The sequence below is a fragment of the Rhinolophus sinicus genome, linkage group LG03, assembly GCF_036562045.2.
Source record: "Rhinolophus sinicus isolate RSC01 linkage group LG03, ASM3656204v1, whole genome shotgun sequence".
In the NCBI taxonomy this organism is placed as follows: Eukaryota; Metazoa; Chordata; class Mammalia; order Chiroptera; family Rhinolophidae; genus Rhinolophus; species Rhinolophus sinicus.
This window is the reverse complement of record NC_133753.1, coordinates 11,611,725-11,629,722: the sequence shown is the minus strand read 5'-3', so window position 1 is coordinate 11,629,722 and position 17,998 is coordinate 11,611,725. Positions and strand designations below refer to the sequence as shown.

General features: G+C 45.0%; 1 protein-coding gene across 11 annotated transcripts in view; it reads right to left on the bottom strand.

The window, feature by feature from the left end:
- The window catches only part of TTC7B (tetratricopeptide repeat domain 7B), a 238,820-nt gene that overhangs the window by 198,220 nt on the left and 22,602 nt on the right, over window positions 1–17,998 (bottom strand). For 10 of the 11 annotated variants that reach the window (XM_074327043.1, XM_074327041.1, XM_074327049.1 and 7 more), the window contains exons 2-3: window positions 17,788–17,942; window positions 15,709–15,877 (exon numbers count right to left, since the gene is read on the bottom strand). In XM_074327043.1, the coding sequence (XP_074183144.1) occupies window positions 15,709–15,877; window positions 17,788–17,942 (324 nt within the window). Of the gene's footprint in view, window positions 1–15,708; window positions 15,878–17,787; window positions 17,943–17,998 lie in introns of those variants that run through there. The other variant, XM_019744959.2, reaches the window with a different exon arrangement.

Below are 17,998 nucleotides of genomic sequence, written 5' to 3'. Positions count from 1 at the left end.
ATTTTGGAATTCTTTTTCTGGAATGGCCATCAGAGCTGTCATCATATTACCTTTGATGTCCTGAATATCACCAAAATATCTTCCTTTCAATATTTCCTTTATCTTTGGGTAAAGAAAGAAGTCATTGGGGGCCAAATCAGTTGAATAGGGAGGGTGTTCCAATACAGTTATTTGTTTACTTGCTAAAAACTCCCTCACAGACAGTGCTGTGTGAGCTGGTACATTGTTGTGATGCAAGAGCCATGAATTGTTGGCGAAAAGTTCAGGTCATCTAGCATTTTCACGTAGCCTTGTCAGCACTTCCAAATAGTAAACTTGGTTAACTGTTTGTCCAGTGGTACAATTCATAATGAATAATCCCTCTGATATCAAAAAAGGTTAGAAACATCAGTGCAGCTAGTTCACAGACTTAACTGTAAGACCTCATATTGTACAATCTCTATCTGAATCTAGTTCCAAACACTCCATTCCTTTTTATTGCTGAATAATATTCCATTGTAAGGATGTAATACATTCTATTTATCCATGTATCAGTTGATAATCATTTGGATTGTTGAAACTTTTTGGACATTATGAAGAATGTTGCTATGAATACCCATGTACTGGTTGTTGTATGGACATATACTATGAGGTGTGATTGAAAAGTACAGTGAATGCTGCTGTCGAGTGCCATCCAACGGAAAGGCAGGGATCTTCAATACAGGAAGCAGCACATAGACCCTTAGTAACAGTGTGTGACAAGTTTCAACTTGTTCAGTGCAGTCAGTCGGGTGTGAGCTACGGTTGAGAGAAGGTGTGTTTAAAGTGTGCCATAAATCATGAATCACGAACAACACGTTAACATGAAATGGGCAAACAGTTTCATCCTTCATCATGACAACGCTCCATGTCACACATCACTTCTGGTACGGTAATTTCTGTCAAATAAATACATTACGGTGTGTCCTCATCCACCTTATTCACCAGATCTGGCACTGTGTGATTTCCGACTCTTCCCAAAGTAAAAAAGACCATGAAAGGAAAACGTTTTGAATCAATTCAGGACATCAAGGCAGCCACGACAGCACAACTAAAGATATTCATGAAAGAGGACTTCCATAACTGCTTCAGAAAGTGGCAAGAACGATGGGATAAGTCTGTTCAAAGTGAGGGGGAATATTTTGAGGGGGATTAATGGCAATGTGTCTTTTACTCTAACAAACTTTAAACATTCACTGTACCTTTTGATCACACCTCATCTATATACCTAGAATGGAAGGTCATGTGATAATCCTATGTTTTGTTACTTTTAATCTTTGTGCTAAAAATCACACCTATTGTGTAACTGCCAAACTGCTGGGTAAAATATTAAGGAGTGAAAATGCGTGGGCTTTTGAGTAGACAGACCTGGATTTAAACCCTTGCTTCTCCACTTGCTGGCTCTGTGACTCTGAGCAGCTACTTAGCACCGTGGAGCTTCTGTTACTTCATCAAGCAAATGAGAATAACAGCACTTGCTCCGAATGATTACTAAAAGACTGAGCTCAGTGCCTGGCATACAAGTACAGTGGTACCTCGGTTTTCGAATGTCTCCGTTGACGAATGTTTCGGTTTACAAACACCATAAATTTTATGGAACTATGGTATCATTAGGTAGTCAAATTCATGCTAAATTTGCAGTTTTAGGGGTTGAATTTAAAGGTCTGAAACGGATTAATCCATTTTGCATCACTTTCTATGGGGAAACTGTGCCTCAGTTTTCGAACATTTCAGAACTCGAATGGTCTTCCAGAATGGATTACGTTAAAAAACCGAGGTACCACTGTATGCACTTGATAAATAGTAACTACTGTTATTAATAAGCACCTTTCCTGGGGGCAATAACAATCCTCCTTAATTTTTTTTAGGGGTACCTGAAAAATACAGAAAAGCATGGAGAAAATAACAATCACCCAAATTTCTACCACTTTGAATTAAGCACAGTCAGCATTGCAGCACAGACCCTCAACCTTAATTATACATAATGCCATGTAAACTTTGGTCTTGGTTCTAGTTCGTTTCCCAAAATAGAGTAGACTCATCACCTAAAGGGATCCCTGTAATGTGAAGTGCAGCCGCTGGATGCCTCAACTATAGCAAGGAATGAGAACTGCCAGTGAAAAGATGTGCCTATCCTTTCTTCATTCAACAAATTCTTACTGAGCACCATCTGTGTGCAGTGCTCTGCCGGGGGCTGGGCTTCACAGAGCGGGACATGGTCTTCTCCTTCAAGAAGCTCCACCTCTACTGGCATGGAGCAGAAAGACATTTTCAAAACGATGTAAAAAGACATGACTAAGAGGGACACAGTATCACAGAAGAACTGAAAACAAGCACCTCAGTAGACCTTCACCAAAGACTTCAATCCACAAGCCTTCTTTGGACTCTCTGAGTCTTTGCTTGCTTCCAAAAAGAGAACCAATGAGGAGTCTATTAACACAATCAATATTAAATATGAATATGGGTCAGTTGCAATAAAAGAGCTCTTACTCTTCTTACACCATCTAAATATAAACAGGAAGCTTTGACTAGCAACCTGAGATGAGTGGCTACATGCATTACAGCATCTAGCTTCCCACCATTTGCAGACTTGATAAATCTAGCTGGGAAGAGATCAGAGTCGAGATAAACAGCTAGCACAAGGCTTACACAGCAGATCTCCAGCAGGCCGAGGGCTTCACAGCTCCCTCACTCTCAATGCCCCTTCTCCTACATTTTCTGGGGTTTGCACATGGCAAAAGCACTTAGCAAGGCCTCCCCTGGTCCCACCTATACCACCCCACCCCCTCCACTCATGGACTTTTCTATAAAACCTTTTTCACTACACCTGAAGGAATCTCAAGACTTTTAAAAAAAAAAAATGAAAAGCAGCTTCTCAAGGAAAAATACTGGATCCCCTATCTTTCCTCCTCTTCTCATTCTGCAGAGGAGGAAATTCAAGCTCAGAGAGGGTTGGTGATTTGCCCAAGGTCACATGGGGATATTGGCAGAGAAAACCCTCAGCCCTGATCCAATGAGCTAACTAACCACAGCAGGTCCAAGCAACTGGGACACAGCCCCCAACAGACTGAAGAATTTTTCTGCCAGGGAGGAAGCATTGCCAGTGGTTACTTGTCTGTCCTGCTCCAGGAAACCTAGAAGCTCATGGCCATTAGCAAATATTCAATTCATAAAGGTCAGGATTAGATTTTGTCACTTCAAGACTTGAACATTCATCTACTAAGAAATACGCCATGAAAATCTTCCTTGGGCCTCTACAGTCCTTATTACTAGGGATTTTTCGATCTCTGAAAAAAAAGGACCATCAACTCTTGCTAAACCTCTGCTACCAGAACACATAGTATAGTATCCTTGTGCATCCTGTCTCTTTACAAGTGATAAGTGCACTGCATGTTTTAATGTACTGAACGGCTGTCAACTCCCGTGGGAGTCTCTGCAAACGTCTGAAAGAACAATAAACACGCACATCAGCAGAGATTCAGCTCTAGGCCTAATTAAGAGCCAGCCAGGCCTGCGTATAAACGCCTACGGAAGGCACAGCTTTCTAGAAACTGCCCAGGACTCCCTTAGGAGGCTCACTGATCCAAGGTTAATAAAGACTGCTGGCAAGTTCGCCCTTCTTCTCCGATCCCTGACCTCCAGTGGAATCTCTGAATGATCCAAATTTCCGGACCTGCAAGGCGCGAGTCCGCCCGGAGGAGGCGGGCACCCTAGACAGGCGGGAGCCGGCGGGCGGGATGCCGGGTCCTGGGGCAGTTCTGCGCATGCGTGAGCGCTCCTGTAAGGATGCAGCTCCTACGACCCCTGGTGGAAGCGGCCAGCACTCCAGGGACGACCTCGGAGGGCTGCTAAGTCATGATTCCCAATTGGTGTGGCCCCAGACAGAGCTGTTGCTTCTTCTGCGGAATTCAGGTTTTTGAACGTGCCCAGAGTAAACTGTTTAAATGACAAGGCTGAGTGCTGCGTATGTCATTCAGGAAGAAGATTTCCAAGACTCCTTCGACGTCCACACTGGTTCTGGGAGCCACTCAACACAAACCAGGGCACCTCGCAGCACCCCAAGGTCAACTTAGCCTCTTTCAGTCTGACTGCTGCAGTCTCTGTACCTGGGAGTTCCTACAAATATGACACGCCAGCCTCAATCTACGAAACAAGCACCTGACCGCAAATGAGAAAAAGACCCTGGGCTGAAACAGGGGATCCACTCTTCACTCCTCTTAAGTGGGGAGCCTACTCGTTTCCCTCTCACAGGGTTGGTGTGACAGTTAAGGGCGTTAAGGGGCAAGTGCTTAGAGGGCAGGAGGGACTTTTTTTTAATGCTGTAGTTACTACTAATAATTTACCACTATTATATTATTCCAGAATCTGGTAGAATAGTAGGAGTTCAACAAACCTCTGAGCTCTCCCTGCCTTGCGAGGCTGCGGTGTGCCCTGCAGGGCAGCTGCAGACCTCTGCCTGGTTCACGGGTCAAGGTACTGTGCAGGGAGACCCAGCCCATCACAGCTTCCTGCTCTTCTGCACCAGTCCCAATGTGACGTGGACAGCTGGGAGAGCCAGCTCTCACACCCTCCTTCTTCATAGAACAATCTGTGCTCTGCTCCCACCCCCAGAGAGCTCTGAGCTTTCCAAATATGGATACTTTTCTCAGGAACATTTGGGGGAAGAAAATGAACACCAGACATGGTTTGGAAATGATGGAAGCCAAATGATAGGTGGTGGCAGAATGAGCACTGGACTAGGAGTCACGAATCCTGGCTTTGAAATACTAAATGGGAGTCTGGACTAGGTGATCTTTTATAACCTGCCATCTTTGTATGAGTCTAGGCCCCAAGGAGAGCCTAGAAGGACCCAAATCCTATGAGTGAAAAACACAGCTGCTAGCACACGATGTAAGGGGGAAAACAACGTTAAGGAGTCACCGGCTATCAAAGAAAATGAGCCATGGCAATGGACTCTTCAGAGCCAAACAACATGAAAGACCACAAATTGGGATGATCCAACCTGAAGCTGAGTGTGGGTAGAAGAGGAGTTAGAAACAAGATTATTTGTTTTATATCAGTCCCCAAACGAAATCTATTTTCATCTAAAAGGGAGAGGATTCAGAATACACTGAAAACACTGTAGTTTTGCTTAAGCACTTCGTATGTCACCCAGATACAGTTTATCTTCAACAGTGTGCCCCTGGATGCCGGGGACACGTGATTAAGGAATCATCCATCACAAGCACGCCTGTGCAGCAGCCACTGTCCTGCTGCAAACGCAGGGGTACAAAGCAAGCAGCTGAAATGTGACACAGCCCCACAGTCCAACTCAGAGCACCCACATATTTGCTGATTTAATTGTACAATCTAGTTTGAGAGAGGCAAGTGGCAGATGTGAAATAATTCAACAAAAACTGAATGTCAAATGGATGGTGCAAACTATAAGAAGAGGTGGACCAGAAGGAGAGATTGATGTAGACAGCGGAGCTGGGACGGTTGTCACCGAGGTGTCACGAGGGTGGAGGACTCCTGAGTTAGAGGGAAGAGACAAGCAGAGGTGAGGAATGGGCCTGGTAGGGGCAAGGGTAGGTGAGCGGGCAGGCTGGCAGCCTGGAGCAGTGTGGGTGGCACTGAGCAGGACATGGCCTCCAAAACCTAGAAGAATGCATAGCCACGCCAACAAGTGCTGCAGTTAGCGGGAGGACCCATCAGGAACCTGAACTTCAACAATAAGGAAAAAGATGATTTGGGGAGCGAGGGGAAGGGTCTATGCGTGATTACCTCAGTGTGGTTTTCCCGCGGTGCATTAAACCTCAGACGGACTTGGCCTGACAAACAGGCCACTGTCTACTTACTACTGCCTTCACCACATCTCACCTTCAACCTACTTAAGAATGTAAATCGACCACAAATGTACAAATGCTCGCATGCTTTAAGCTCTATCAACTGCAGGGGAAAGCTCGGTGTCATCTGCGTCCCTCCTCCCCTTCATTTCCCCAGAACCCTGGCAGGCACCTTGCCTACAGGTAGAGGTCCCCCATTACATGCCGGCACCTCGCTGGGCGCCAGGCTCAGCCTTTGCGCCCCTCACTCTCTGTGGTCCTCTGAGTGAGCTTCAGCCACTCTTGGGTTGTAACCAACTCTGTAAATAGACAATTCCTGAATCCTGACCAACAACAATCCGATAGCCTAGAGACCCTTATCTAAGCAGCAGCCCCAGAACTGGGATAGGTCCCTGCACACGCCCCCTTGTGGTCAAGAGGTGTCATCACGTTCAACTCCAAAGAAAATTGGCTCCTCCTCCTGCACTCCTTACCTGGCTTAACTACATACATCATTACCTGCCTAGTGAGCTAAGCTAAAAATCTCACAGTCATCTTGATTCCTCCTCAACCACCTTCCCACACCAACTCCATAACACACAAACTGTTTCCATGGCCTACGGCAACCCAAGGTTTTGCAAAATCTGTCAGGATCCAGCTGGGATAAATCACGCTAGGTCTTTCAAATAAAGGAGAATTTAACTTAGGTGATTGTTTACATAAGGGATAAAACAGATGAGAAGCCAAAGAGAATGGTGTGGCAGCCCAGAATTCGGCAACAGCAGGAGGCCACTAACATGCCTGGGGCTGGAAAGGACAGAGGGAGGAGGTGGGGTTACAAGAGCCCTGAAGCTGCTAAGCTAGAAGCTGCAATTAATGGGTGGGAGACAGAATCCGGGAGAAGCTCCCCAGTGGGAGCCAAAACCACAGAGGGAGGGTTTGTCTGGCCAATGGTGGAGCAACTGAAGAGACACAATTGCTGTCAAAGATGTTGCCTGAGGCAGAGAAAGAGAAATAGCCTGGCTTCTCTCTCCTCTTGCTCTCTTATTTCCTGCCACTGTTTCCTGTTGGCCAAACCCAGGCAGAAACTTACTGATGTGGGCACCTCAGAAACAGGCTGCAGAAGTCAGGACCCCTGACATGTAGAACAACAGAGGGGAAGGGCCAAAGCCAACTCACCCCTCCAACCAGTCTCCTTCCCCATAATCTTTAATTCCTTCTAGTCTATTCTCCACTAGAAGAAAGATCTTTCTTGCTCGTAAACTTAATTAAGCCCTTCTTCCAACTTAAAACCTGGCAGTGGCTGGAAGTTCCCTGGCAGGAAAAAAATAGGACTCATCTACCAGGCTGACTTTGTGGATCAATTGGAAATACAGGAGATGCTGCTTCCTTGACTGTACTGAGTTCATAACATGATTGAGCTGCTACTCAAGGTATTATGGTAGAAGAGACTATTCCACCCTAAACCTGGTAACTAGCTAAAGATCATGCCTTTCTGACCAGGATTGTTTGCCATGATCGAGAGGCTCAGGACTCCAGAGAAAAGATGCCATGTAGAAGAAAGTGGAGAACAAGTAAAGATGACAGTAGAAGAAAGTGGAGAACAAATAAAGGCTATTTTTGTTTTTAGTAAAGGCTATTGAAATCTATTAAAGCAATAAACTAATAAGAGATTGCATTAGTAAACAAAAAACTTCCAATAAAGAAAAGCCCAGGCTTCAATGACTTACTGGTGAATTCTACCAAATGTTTAAAGAAGAATTAACACCAATCCTTCAGAAACTCTTCCAAAAAGTAGACAAGGAAGGAACATGTCACAACTCACTCTATGACACCAGTATTACCTTGATACCCAAGCCAGACAAAGACATCACAAGAAAATTACACCAATATCCACTACGAATACAGATGTAAAAATACTCAATAAAATATTAGTGTACCAGACCCAGTGACATATAAAAAGGATTATGTATCATGACCAAGTGGGATTTATCCCAGGAATGCAAGGCTGGTTTAACATATGAAAATCAATCAATGTAATACAGCATATTAGAAAAATGAAGCACAAAAATGACATTAGTATCTCAATAGAAAAAGCATTTGACAAAATCTAACACCCTTTCATGATAAAAGCACTCAACAAACTAGAAATAAAGAACTCCAACCTGATAACAGCCATTTATGAAAAATCCACAGCTAACATCATGCTTACTGATGGAAGACTGAAAGCTTTCCCCCTAAGACAAAGATCTCTGCTGTGGTCACTTCTATTCTATTAGGTTGGTGCAAAAGTAATTGTGGTTTAAAAGGTTAAAAATAATTGCAAAAACCACAATTACTTTTGCACCAACCCAATACATTGTACTGCAGGTTCTAGCCAATGCAATTGGGCAACAAAAAGAAAGAAAAGGCATCCAGTTTGGAAAGGGAAGAATAAAACTATCCTATTTATAGATGACATGATCTTGTATATAGAAAACCCTAAAGAATCCACACAAAAAATTATTGGAGCTAATAGAGTTCAGCACAGTTAATTGAATAAAAGATGGATATACAAAAATCAGTTTTATTTTCTATACACTAGCAAAGAACAATTTAAAAATAAAATTAAGAAAGCAATCTCATTATGATAGCATCAAAAATAATACTTTGGAATAAATTTAACCAAAGGAATGTAAGACTTGTACACTGAAAATATTTTTGAAAAAATTAAAGAAGACATCCCATGGACATGGGTTAGAGAGGACCCAATATTGTCAAGATGGCAATACTTTCCGAATTGATGTACAGATTCAACATAAACCTTATCAAATTTCCAGCAAGCTTTTTTTTTTTTTTTGGGGGGGGCTTAACTGGCCATTTGGTCTTAAAATTTATGTGGAAATGTAAGGAACCCACAAAAGCCAAAACCATCATTTAAATAAAGAACAAATTTGGAGGACTCACACTTCCCAATCTCAAGATTTATTACAAAGCTACAGTAATAAATACCATGTGGTATTAGCATAAGAATAGGCATATAGAAAACGCAATAGAATTGAGAGTCCAGAAATAAACCCCTACATTCAAGTTCAGTTGACTTCAACAAGACAATTCAATGGGGTAAAAAAAATAGTCTTTCCGACAAATGGTGCTGTAAGAAATGGATATCCACATGCAAAAGAATGAAGCTGGACCCCTACCTTACACTATATCCAAAAATTAACTCAAAGTGGATCATAGATCTAAATGTAAGAGTTAAAATTATAAAACTCTTAAAAGAAAACAAAGAAGTAAATCTTTAAGATTTACTTTGTGATTTACATAGAAGGTAAATCTTTGCCTTCATTAGGCAATGGTTTCTTAGCTACAACACCAAAAGCACAAAAGACAAAATAGATAAAATGGACTTAATCAAAATTTAAAACGTTTGTGTTTAAAGGACACCATCAAGAAAGTAAAAAGACAACCCACAGAATGGGAGAAAATATTTTAAAAACATATATCTGTAAAGAGATTTGTATCTAGAATATATAAAGAACCATTACAACTCAATAATAAAAACACAAATTACCCAATTAAAAAATGGGCACAAGATCTGAATAGATATTTCTCCAAAGACATACAAATAGCCAATAAGCACATAAAAATTGTTCAACACCATTATTCATTAGGGAAACACAAATAAAAAGCACAATGACAGGCCACTTCACACATACTAGAATGGCTGTAATCCAATGGACAGATAATAAAGTGATGGCAAGGATGTGGAAACATTGGAACCATCAACCATCAGAGTAGTGCAGTCCTTTAGAAAACAGTTTGTTGTTCCTTAAAAAGTTAAACACAGAGTTATCACGTGACCCAGTAATTCCACTCCTAAGTACATACCCAAGAGAAATGAAAACATATATCTGTCCAAATTTTGTACATAGATGTCCACAGCAGCACTACTGACAATAGACCAGAAGTGGAAACACCCCCATGCCCACCAACTGATGCATGGGTTCACAAAATGCACAGAATGTGGTCTAATCCATTCAATAGAACCTTATTCAGACACAAAAAGGGATGCTACAAGCTGCAACCTGTGAAAACATGCTAAGTTTAGAAAGACGACACACCCAAAACATCACGTATCATAGGATTCCATTTATACAACATGTCTAGAATAGGCAGTCGTAGAGACAGAAAGTAGATTAGTGGTTGACTAGGGCTGGGGGGCATTAATCAGGTAATGGGAAATGACTGTTAACAGGTACAGGGTTCTTTCTGGGGTGATGAAAACACTCTAGTATCGATGGTGGTGATGACTGCACAACTCTGAATATACCAAAAACCACTCAATTGTACACTGTAAAATGTATTTTATGGTATGTGACTATCTCAATACAGTTTTTAAAAAGCTATAGAGTGTATTTGCAATATGAAAAACTGAAACAACACACGTTCCATGGTTTAACTGGTTCAGAAATACCCATAAGGCACATGACTGTGCAGTCATTAAAAACTGTTTTCAAAAATGCTTAATGACATGGAACAATAAGTGTACATACACATATATACACATAGTGAAAAAAGTAGGATATAAAATAGTATATAGGGAATAATCCTAGCTATGTATAAAATATTATGTAAGTATATGCTTATACATTTATACCTGTTATATATATTTAAAGATATGTGTATCTTTAAAAGTGGTTCACTAGCTTGAGTGGCAGTATGGTGACTGATTTTATTTTCTGCTTTGTATTTTTCGTTATTTTCCAAACATCTTATACTCAACAAACACCTGAAGAATAATGTTCCCTTTCAGGCCAAATGGATTCTATTCAGTGTTGGCCAGAACAAGAGGCAACAGGAAAGCACACAGGGGCAGCGTTCTGCAGGGCAGTCTGGAGAGACTTCTCTTTCCACCCAGAAGCTCCACTTCCGGTAACCCCTCCTAGGGAATCATTGAGAAGAAGCGTAAAGCCCAGGCTGGGAGCATGTTCATCACAGCTTTATGCAGAACAGTGAAAAGCTGAAAACAACCTACATGTCTAAAAATAGAGGCTTTTTAGTGCAATATATTATGTTAGATTGGTGCAAAAGTAATTGCGGTTTTTGCAATTATTTTTTACCTTTTAAACCGCAATTACTTTTGCGCCAACCTAATAGCTTATGGTACAATGAAATGCTGTACAGCTGCTGAAACGTTGCACAATTGTATTTTTTGTCACAGAAAGTGTTTATGATCTGTAGTGAAGTGGAAAAAGCAGGTCGCAAAGCAGTATATGTGGTGTAATCTCATTTTTATTAAAAACAAATTCAGACATATGATGAGTATAGAGAAATACACTAAAATGACTAAAATGTTAACAGAGGTTCCTGACGGCTATGTTCCTGAGTGACTTCTCACCAATGGACTGTCGGCAGAACTGATGTGTGTTACTTCCACTCACCCTAGGCATCTCTCCTTCCCCTTTTCCGAGCTGCAACATTCCAGCAGCCCTGCTTCAGTCACACAGATGTGTACTGTGCCCTCGCAGATGGGGAGCACAGTAACCTCAGAGAACACAGCTGGCCCCCGCATTGACCAGCTGGACCATCCCAGGACTGTGACAGGCCTTCACTCGTATTGGAGCCAATGCATTTTGGTCCCTTTAGGACAACAGGGTACATACCACGGCATTTATAAAGGCCATCTCTAGGAAGGCAAGCTACTTCCAGCTCCCACTGCCCCAGCTGTAGTAAATCTAAGTCCCAAATGTCCAGTAGATCTAAGTTCCCAAATAGACAGCAGCCACGTGTCCACTGTTTCCAAGCCTCCCTATTTGGAAAAGGAACATCTGTGGCTACTCAAAATGTCCTGGAGATTTCACTTGATATCTCAATCTGTATCCCACAGCAACAATCTCTACTCACTTGATTCACCCAATACTTCCAGAAGCTGAAGAGTTTCTCCATTTCTTCTATTCCCATTCTCTGTTAGGTTTAAGAGATAGGAGGAAGGCATTGGGGGGCGGGGGGCGGTAGGGAGAGCAGTTGTGTTGAGATCCACTTAGGAGCTCCCTGATAACAGAAATGAACGGAAACGCACATCCTTTGGGAAAGATCCATGTCGGGTGCGTTATGGTGTGACGTCAGCATGCTCTTACAGGTGTTCCCCAGAATTGGCAGGAATGACTAACCCATCAAAGTATGCTCAGTATGTTATCTATAGGCAAAGAAAACCCATCTCACCATGACGGGTAGGAGCAAAGGTGCCCAGAACCACCCGGATTACATGAGGGGCGTCTCAGTAAAAAGCCAAGGGAACTTTCATCAATTTCATTCAATAATCGAGTACCAATTATGTGCCAACACTGTGCTAAGTTCTGAGGTTGTCAAACAGACAAAACAGCGTTCTTCCTTTCGAGGAACTCACCAATTAGCAGGGTGTCTGATAATCGTACAACTAATTCTAAGATGACTTTCACGGAATCCTAATGTACTGCGCTATGACAGTACTGGACATGATTGACTCTGAATGGGTGAGTCCCGGGTTTCAGAGAAGATAGGACATGTGAGCTTGAAGGACAGACTTATAGGAAGAAACCTGGGCAAGGGCAAGAGGTTAAGGAGGAGGAACAAGGGGCGTGGGGATGAGAAGAGGGGAATGGGCACAAATCTAGGATGTTCTCTAATGGCCTGAATGTTTTCTAGCTGAGGAAACATTGCCTGACCCCAAGCGAGTTCCTATCCACGTGCCAGTAGGGCAGTGTGGTTAAGAACATGGGCTCTGGAGTTGAACACTCTTCAGACTGAGTCTCCCTTTGCCACTCAGTAGGAGAGCATGAGCTCGGGAACCAGTCTCTGAGGTCGGGGCCTGGATCTACCACTTCCCAGCACCCTGGGCAGCTTATTTAACCTCTCTGTGCCTCAGTGTTCTCATCTGTAAAATGGGAATAATAATAGTGCCTACCTCACAGGGTGGTTGTGAAAACTGGCTGAGACACCCAAATAAAGGGCCCAGCACCTGGCACATAGTAGGCACTGATATCCTTCCTAGTCTCATTTCCTTTGTCTGTAAATTAGGGATTTGGAAGATTAAAGACGCAGTAAATCCCTAACATGGTGTCAGCCCATAGGAGCGTCTCAGTAATGACGTTGCCAATAAACCATGGTTTATTCTGATTCCCAATAAACCATGGCTAACATAACCTGGCCGGGGGAAGAGCTCCCGGCCACGGCTGGAAGAATTAGATGTGGGAGTTGGTCGAAAGCCCTGGTCAAGTCAGACCTCAGGTGACTAAGGAATAGTTTAGGGGAATGTATGAAAGTGGGCAGGTCAATTCCACCAGCATGCAGGTGGCGTGGGGAGGGGCGTGGGCTGGGTGCACGCCCATCCACGGGGCAGGTGTGCTCAGCTCTAGCCTGGCCTGACCCTGGAGGAATGAGGGACAGCTCTCGCCTTCTTTCCCAAGAAGACAGAAAGCCACGTTTTTAACTGTTCCCAATGTGGAAATGTTAGTATAACAACTAATTCAAAAGTGTTAGAAACATTGAGCTGACACATTGCCTCGGGTGCCGGCAGGCCAGTGGTACACAGCTTCTAATTGCAGAGTACTCTGTACACTAACATGCATCCAATCCTTGTCAGCAATCTCCCCTTAAAAATTCTCAAAGATCTTGAAGAAAGAACAGCCAAGAATATTCCTACGTAGAGCTAGGCCAAGAGCCTCTTGAACTCAGAGAGCTGGCCTTTCTTTGGGCATCTCCATGAATTAGAGGGGCAATGCCCTCTGTTGTTGAGTCACTTCTAGTGGTCCCCCCACCAAACACTTATCTTTTAAGCTAACATTTACATCAGGCTCACTATGCGCCACATATGTTTTAAGCATTTTACATATACTGTCTCAGGGAATCTTCACAACCCAATGAGAGCTCGGTGGATGGGGAAAATGAGGTGCAGAGAAGTTAAGAGGAGGGAGTTGGACCAAGGCAGATAGCTCAGCACTGCTGCTCACAACCATCACACCACGCTGCCTCTCCCCTGGCCTCCTGGGCTGCAGGCCACCTGCTCTAGGCAAAAGTGACCCTTCTCTCTCCCTGTACATGTGTGACTCTGCATGTGCCTAGAAGTCAGCAACTAGCCAGAGCCAGGTCTCCCAGGAGCCAGCTAGTGTGTCCCAAGAGCCCGAGAGGTTTAGTCCCATAACTGGGGGCCCACTGCTAACCACAAATCCCCCCAGGGCCTGACTCAGGGACCAAATCTCCTGTCTTCTTTGCCTACTTTGCATGAGAGCCACAAGACTAAGCGGGCAGTGCCATCTCTAGACAGTCTGCTACCACCAGGATTTATCAGAGCCAATACTAAGACCTGAGCTCTTGGTGCTAACTAAGCAGGTCCTAGAGCCATCCCCCGTCCCCAGCTAGCAAACCAATTCCTGGCTACAATCCACCAGGCTCCGATCAATCAGGGACTGGAAACTGCCAGAAAAAGCTTTGCTCTCATTGTAGAATATCGTTCCTGGCCTGAAATCAATCTCTCTCTCTCTCTCTCTCTCTCTCTCTCTCTCTCACACACACACACACACACCCCACAAGCCGAAGGCACATGAGGTAGTTGAGTGAGCACCAGAGAGAAGAGGGCAGTTATGTGGCACAGATCCCAGCACACCCCATGATTCAGACAGATGCAGACACAGGACAGGTGTTCTCAAGACCCCCTGAGACAGCCTCAAAGGACTGTGCCCATTAAACTGCTGGCATGGCTATCAGGAGTGACAGGATCTTTTCCCAGCCCACAGGGATGTTTAGAAGATTAATTAGAAGAACCTGGCAGTAGTTGAGTTTCCCCAGGGAACTGGATGACTATGTCACCCCCATCACAAACTCTTACGTGTGCCTTGGGCTGGGTTTCTGTCCACCACTGCATAGGACAGCACAAGTGGCCAGCTTCCTGCTTTTCTGGAGGGTCAACCCACCCAGGACCTTGGCCACAGTCAGTCACAATCCATGGTTTGAACAGTCAGTGGCAGGAGGGAGAGAAGCTGCTTCAGATGGTCCCCTTCTTACCATAACCTTTCGAAGTCCAATTCAAAGTACTCCTCCTCCTCCAGGAAGCCTTCCTGGCCCTGTTGCCCTGCAGTGACCTCCATTGCCTCTGAAGAGCTGTTACCCACACCCTGTTTTTACCATTCGCTGCCTTGTTTGGGACTGGCATTTTAAAATATCATTTAGTAAGCATTTAGTATGTGTCAGGTATTGTGTAAGTGCTTTACAAACATTATATGACTTAATCCTCACAACTCTAGGAAGTGGATATAATTATACCCATTTCATAGATGAGGAAGTGGCAACTTGGAAAGGTCAAATAATGTGTGTGTCCTGCCTCTGTCATTTCTCTTTCCATGGGACTGCATACTCTCACATTAGAGTAAAACGCCTTCATAGCGATCGGGTGACACCCTTCCTTCTATGCCCTGAGCCCCTAGGCACATCAACACTGGATGACTGACTGTTAACACTGACTTCCACATGTAGCGACCACTTAGCCTTAATTAACCCAGAGGTGCCATTAATGAGTAAAACTGTGGGCAGCCGTGTGGGCAACTGGTCATATGATAAGAAACCCTGTACGTGTTGTGCAGCATCTTAACGACCGAGAGAAGTCCCTGCTTAAATTGCATATTAGTTATCAGGAAACTACTGATTTTCCTTCATCTCCTTCAGTGGCCACTGAAGAACTGAGGCTGAGGCAACCATGTGTTGCTGGGCTTATAATTACCCCATGGGAGAGGGGAGGGCCGAGCGGTGGCCTTGCAGGGAGGGGTGGGAATTAATCAACCAGGGCACAGGGGTCACAGGGCTGGTCCCAGGGAGGCTCTGCTGGCTCCAAGGCGCAGCCCCCCAAGCTCACGGAGCGCCGCGCACGCCTCACCTTTGGTGGCGAAGGCTTCTGCGATCATGCGCAGCCGGTATGGAGGGACGGCCGTCAGCGCCAAGTCATCCAGGCCCACCCGGGCGTAGGTGTTGAGAGCTTCTCTGTAATCTCCTTCCACGTAATTCAGCTTGGCCATGATCAGATTGGATTCTTGAAGGAATTCTGACTAGAAGGAAGAGGAGGGAAAAAACATTTTCCTATGATATTATGGGGGCTGCTCCCTGGGGCTCAGCCAAGGGCGCTCTCCGAACAGAAGTGTGCGCACAAGCGTTCACAGCAGTGCTGTTCGCAGCGGCCAAGACGTGGAAACAACCCAAACACCCACCAACTGAAGAATGGACAGGCAAAATGGGGTCTAGTCACACAGTGGAGTATTTCTCAGCATGATAAGGAAGGAAGCACTGATACACGCTGAAACGTGGCTGAACCTCAGAAACGGTATAGCAAGTCAGAAAGCCAGGCACGAAAGGCGACACATTGTATGCTCCCATTTATATGAAATGGCCAGAAGGGTCAAATCTACAGAGGCAGGAAGTAGATTAGCACCTGCCTAGTGCTGGGAGGGTGGGAATGGGAGAAGTCTGCTAATGGTTACAGGTTTATTTGGAGGGTGATGGAAAATGTTCTAAAATTGAGGGAAAGGTTGCACAACTCTGTAAGTATCTTAAAAACCATTGAATTGTACACTTGAAATGGGTGGGTTATATGACATGTGTAATATATTTCAATAAAGCTGTTGCAAAACAAAACAAAAACCCTTAGGCTGCTGGGCTGGGCTGGGGCAAAAAACTGGAAGAAATGCTTTATGAACAAAACATATGAGCACCTCTCTCAAAAAAGGAAGTTTCCACAGGCGTCCTAGTGTGTCCTGCCCACTGCATTGGGAGTGTAACCCAAATAACCCAAGGAGAGAGGCTTTCCAAATTGGTGCAAAAATCAGCACTTGCTTTCTTTCCCGGGGGAAACTTTTCTCGTTGAGCCATTCCAGCTCGTTAAGGTTACTTACCCTGGGTCCCCTCCCCAGAGGATGCAAGCTCCAGAAGGCCTCTGATGGGCTCTCCTTCCTGTCCAATCAGGAGAGGCTGGCTTCCCCAGGCCACAGCCACAAGCCTCATGCTCCTCACTTCCCCGGCCCCCACTCATAGCAGAGAAAGAAGAGGCCACCCAGCCATCTATATAAGGAAATGTTTATCACCCTCTCCTAGGCCTTCTCCTTGGAACTCAAGCTATACAAGGCTAGATTGTTCAGCTTATGGAAGCGTGTATTCTGTAATCTATCGCTGTGACAGGGCAGAGAACACACAGGTAACCAGCCAGAGCATGGCGAAGCAGCCGTGCCAGCCAAGGTAGCCCACTTCTGGGCACTTCTTGAAAAGAAGCCAGGACAATAGGCAGCCGGAGAGGATGGTGTTGGAGGTGGGGGAGGGGGTGGGGAATGCAGGGCAAGTGAAGGTGAGATGAAAGGGGAATCAAAAGAAGCAAGAAAGGAAAGACGGGAGAGGGACAGGGAAAGCTGGGTGTAAATAGAGAACAGGGTAGATGAACATAGGCGCAGTACTTAAGGTCTCCTGAGCCCTAAGGATCAGGGTCATTGTCAGGCAGAGGAAAGTTCCCCCCACACCAAAGCACCAGGCCTGCGGTCACCAGTATGAAACCCCACACAGCTCTAGGCCACAGCAGCCAGGGATACTCATGGACCACATATTTCAGGCAGGAAATTGTGCAGTAAGTGGCACTCCTGATTAACTTCTCTCTTTCCTATAGTGGAACAGGGTCAGGTTGAGCTCTGGGCCACAGGTAACAGCTTATTAGTGCCCTTTTTCAGGATAATGTGTCATTAAAGGCTCTCATCAGACTCTGTTGGGCTGAAGCCCCCACAAGGTGGTCAGCCGGCCTAGGGGTTGACAGGCCAATAGCACAGGGAGCTGGCCTGCTTCCAAGAAGACAAGCCATGGCAGCACAGACATGCTCTGAACATTGCCCAGGTCTGTGGGGATCACCCCCAACCACACAGCTCAGAGGAGGTGGAGCCAGCATCCCCCCTCTTTCCCTCCTCATCCCAGAAGCCCACAGTACCTTGAGGTTCCCCCGGTCCAGGGTAGCGGTCAGATGCTTGCGGACCTCAGTCAGCTGGGGCCTGGGACCTCGGGGACTGGCCCCCTGTCGCAGGGGCTGCTCTTTCAGGTACTGCTCCAGCTTCGACTCCCCGAGGAGGAGTTCCGCCATGTCATCTGCAAAGAACAAAGGGAGAAGCTATACGGGCTGAGGAATGGTCAGTGTGCTGGAA